General features: G+C 34.4%; 1 protein-coding gene across 1 annotated transcript; it reads left to right on the forward strand.

Annotated features, from left to right (window-relative positions):
* The first annotated feature begins 351 nt into the window (after positions 1-351).
* Positions 352-1,317, forward strand: LOC113749678 (protein DMP6-like). The gene has a single exon (XM_027293501.1). It carries the CDS (start codon positions 497-499, stop codon positions 1,166-1,168), a length of 672 nt encoding a protein of 223 aa, XP_027149302.1. The 5' UTR covers positions 352-496; the 3' UTR covers positions 1,169-1,317.
* The last annotated feature ends 1,636 nt before the right edge of the window (positions 1,318-2,953 follow it).

The following is a 2,953-nucleotide window of genomic DNA, read 5'->3' on the forward strand; positions in this document are numbered from 1 at the left end:
AAAAAAAAAAATTCAGCTTCAAAAACAAGTTAATTTGGCGTACTCAATTTGAAAATTTCAATGTTGCATAAATATCATTTACCTAATATAAGTGGAGCTGACAATTTCTTCCAACCATATAAAAATCACTCTGGGTTATTGTCGTGCATAAACAATATGTAACTTTAAAATTTCAAAATGTCACTTCAATAAAGTGGCTATTCTTTGTGCTGAAGGAATTATATAAAAAAAAAATTAAATTATTAAGCCGGTGATGAGCTTCTTTTCGTTTCCGAGCTATTTCCATGCTATTTGAATTGGACAAAATTAAATTTCTAGAGCCAAGGAAAATGAGAACCTTTACAAGACCAACTTCTTGTTCGTTCGACTTTGAAAATCACAGATTTCTTCGAAACTCACAGAATTCATTCCCTATAAAATGCATCCCCAACTCTCTTACAAACTAACCATTTGAGCACTTGAAGGAAGTCTGAAAAAACCTCCAAAATCGCCTCCTATGGATGTCAAAGTAGAAACTCCAGCATCTCCACCAACCAGCGGTGGCGATGCAAAAACTCCCCTTTTAGACTCCCAAAAACCAGATTCAACTACCACTCCCCAAACCAATCAAAACTCTTCAATCCGGCAAGCAATCTGTTCAACATTCAAGGGCACAGCCTACCTCGCTAGCCGTCTCCCTGCAGGAACAGTCCTTGCCTTTCGGCTCTTATCTCCAATACTTTCCAATCAAGGCGATTGCGACGTAGCTTTCAAAACCATGACAGCTGTTCTCTTGGCTCTATGTGCGCTTTCGTGTTTCTTTCTTAGCTTTACAGACAGTTTCAAGGATGGAAAGGGTAACGTTTTCTTCGGTTTTGCGACATTCAAGGGCTTCTATCCCATTGATAGAACTGTGACCATTTCCCCTGAAGAAGCTGCAAAGAAAAAGATAGGTCCATTGGATTTCTTGCATGGGTTTTTGTCACTGTTGGTTTTTGCGACTATTGCACTTCTTGACAAAAATATTGTTGACTGCTTTTATCCCACGCCTTCAGTTGAAATCAAAGAGATCATTTCGGTGTTGCCTGTTGCAAATGGGGTGGTCTGCAGTATTTTATTTGTTGCATTTCCCACACAAAGGCATGGAATTGGCTTTGGTGCTGACCCAGATGGTGTCAAATCTTCGTAAACAAACAGATTGGCTTGGGGAAATTTGCCTAGATTATTGTTTTCCATTTCAATTATATCTCCAATTATTATTGTCAATATGTTTTTGCATGATGAATAAATGTTGCTCTCCACAATTGGAAAATATTGTATACACCAATTTTTTCTTGATTCTTTTATAGTAAAATATAACCAAAACTACAAAAGTTTCTCACACTCTGGTCCAAATATTTTAAAGCTGTTATTCAAAGTTTATTGTGATAAATTCAATAAAGCCTTAATATCATAAGTCCCATATGACAAAAGAACAAGTACAGCTCGAAAGTAAACTTGTTGATCTTGGATTCTAATATTAACTCAAAATTTGTATGTCTTCTATCTTTAAAGAAATCGTTGAAGCTTGAAGGTAATTTTAGGGCAATGGATAACTACTAGTTTTTGCTTCATTCTTTATTCTTTTTCCCCCATCCTAGATAATGTCATTAAGTTGATATTTGATCTGCCGGATTATGTTTGTCAGGAGAAAAAGTCAATATATTCCCAATAATCCTCCTCTAGTATTAGTTTCTTAGTGAAAAGAAAGCAAAGTTACTTATTTTAACGGACTTTCCTATGCTTTATAAAATTTTGCGTACTTAAATTGACAACATACGGAGAACAGAAAGTTAGTTAAGAATAAACTATTTATAAGTATTTGTTTTCTTTGAGATACCTCGTAAGAAAATTTGAATTTCCTTTTGTTTTGTTTAGCTTTCAATTTCTTCACTACTCGTTGGTTTTATTTGTCTTCTCTTGAAACCAATAACTTGCAAAGCCTGGAATAAAACATGGGCATCAGTTGCAACTCATAAATGAAATGGAAACTCGCACCATTCATCCTCCGAGTCAAATACGGAAACTCGCACAAATTTGGATTATATACCTGTGGCTACTCTTTTACATATTAACGTAATGCCCAACCAAGTCAAATAATAAATGTCGAACTAATAAATACTCCCTCTGTTCCACTTTGATAGTCCTGATTCTTTTTTCACACAGTTTAATAAAAAGTAGTTAATTTTGTTGGAACAATCAATTTAGGTAACTATTTTTCTAAAATACCCTCACATTAATTAGAGTACAACTTTATGGGAACTTGAATTGATGGTAAAAAAAGAATCAACTCTCATTAAATGGGGTAGGTTTATAGTAACAACAACTTACATTGAATAAGGGTATTTTAGAAAAATTAAAATACAACTACATGCTTCAATTGGAAAGTGGACTACAATTTGGGACAGACAAAAAAGGAAAACAGGACTATCAAAGTGGGACGAAAGGAGTATAAAATAGCCAATTTAGATTTTAATACCTAAATGTCCTTTAAAAAAAATCTAAATCCCTTAGCTTTCTCTCTTTCTGCTAACAAAAGTTATAAAAAAAATTTTCCGCACCTAAATAAAAAAATTTGTAAAAACTTCAAATTCAAACAATAAAATCAAATTAACCAACTTGAAATTATAGAGGCGGACAAATAAATCTATTTCAATGGTGGTGGAGCTTGGCTGAGTTCGCTTCTTCCTTTCAAGGAATTTTCAATTGCTTTGTGGGTGGTCGTGGTGGCAGTGGCGACAACGGCATGAGAGGAGATGTAGGAGTGGAATTGGCCACAAGATTTTACAAGAAGATTTCAATTTAAAAATTAGGTCACGAGAAAAGGAATTTTAGGTGGATGCAGCAAAATCACAAGGTAAAGAAAAATTGTATTTAGCTGATTGGTACTCGAGAATCCAATAGGAGAATTCAATGGAGAATGTAAGGTAAAGGC

This window comes from Coffea eugenioides, chromosome 10, assembly GCF_003713205.1.
Source record: "Coffea eugenioides isolate CCC68of chromosome 10, Ceug_1.0, whole genome shotgun sequence".
NCBI lineage: Eukaryota > Viridiplantae > Streptophyta > Magnoliopsida > Gentianales > Rubiaceae > Coffea > Coffea eugenioides.

Bases quoted from the DNA above. Each gene is read 5' to 3' on its own strand.
- LOC113749678 (XM_027293501.1), top strand. From the start codon at position 497: ATGGATGTCAAAGTAGAAACTCCAGCATCTCCACCAACCAGCGGTGGC.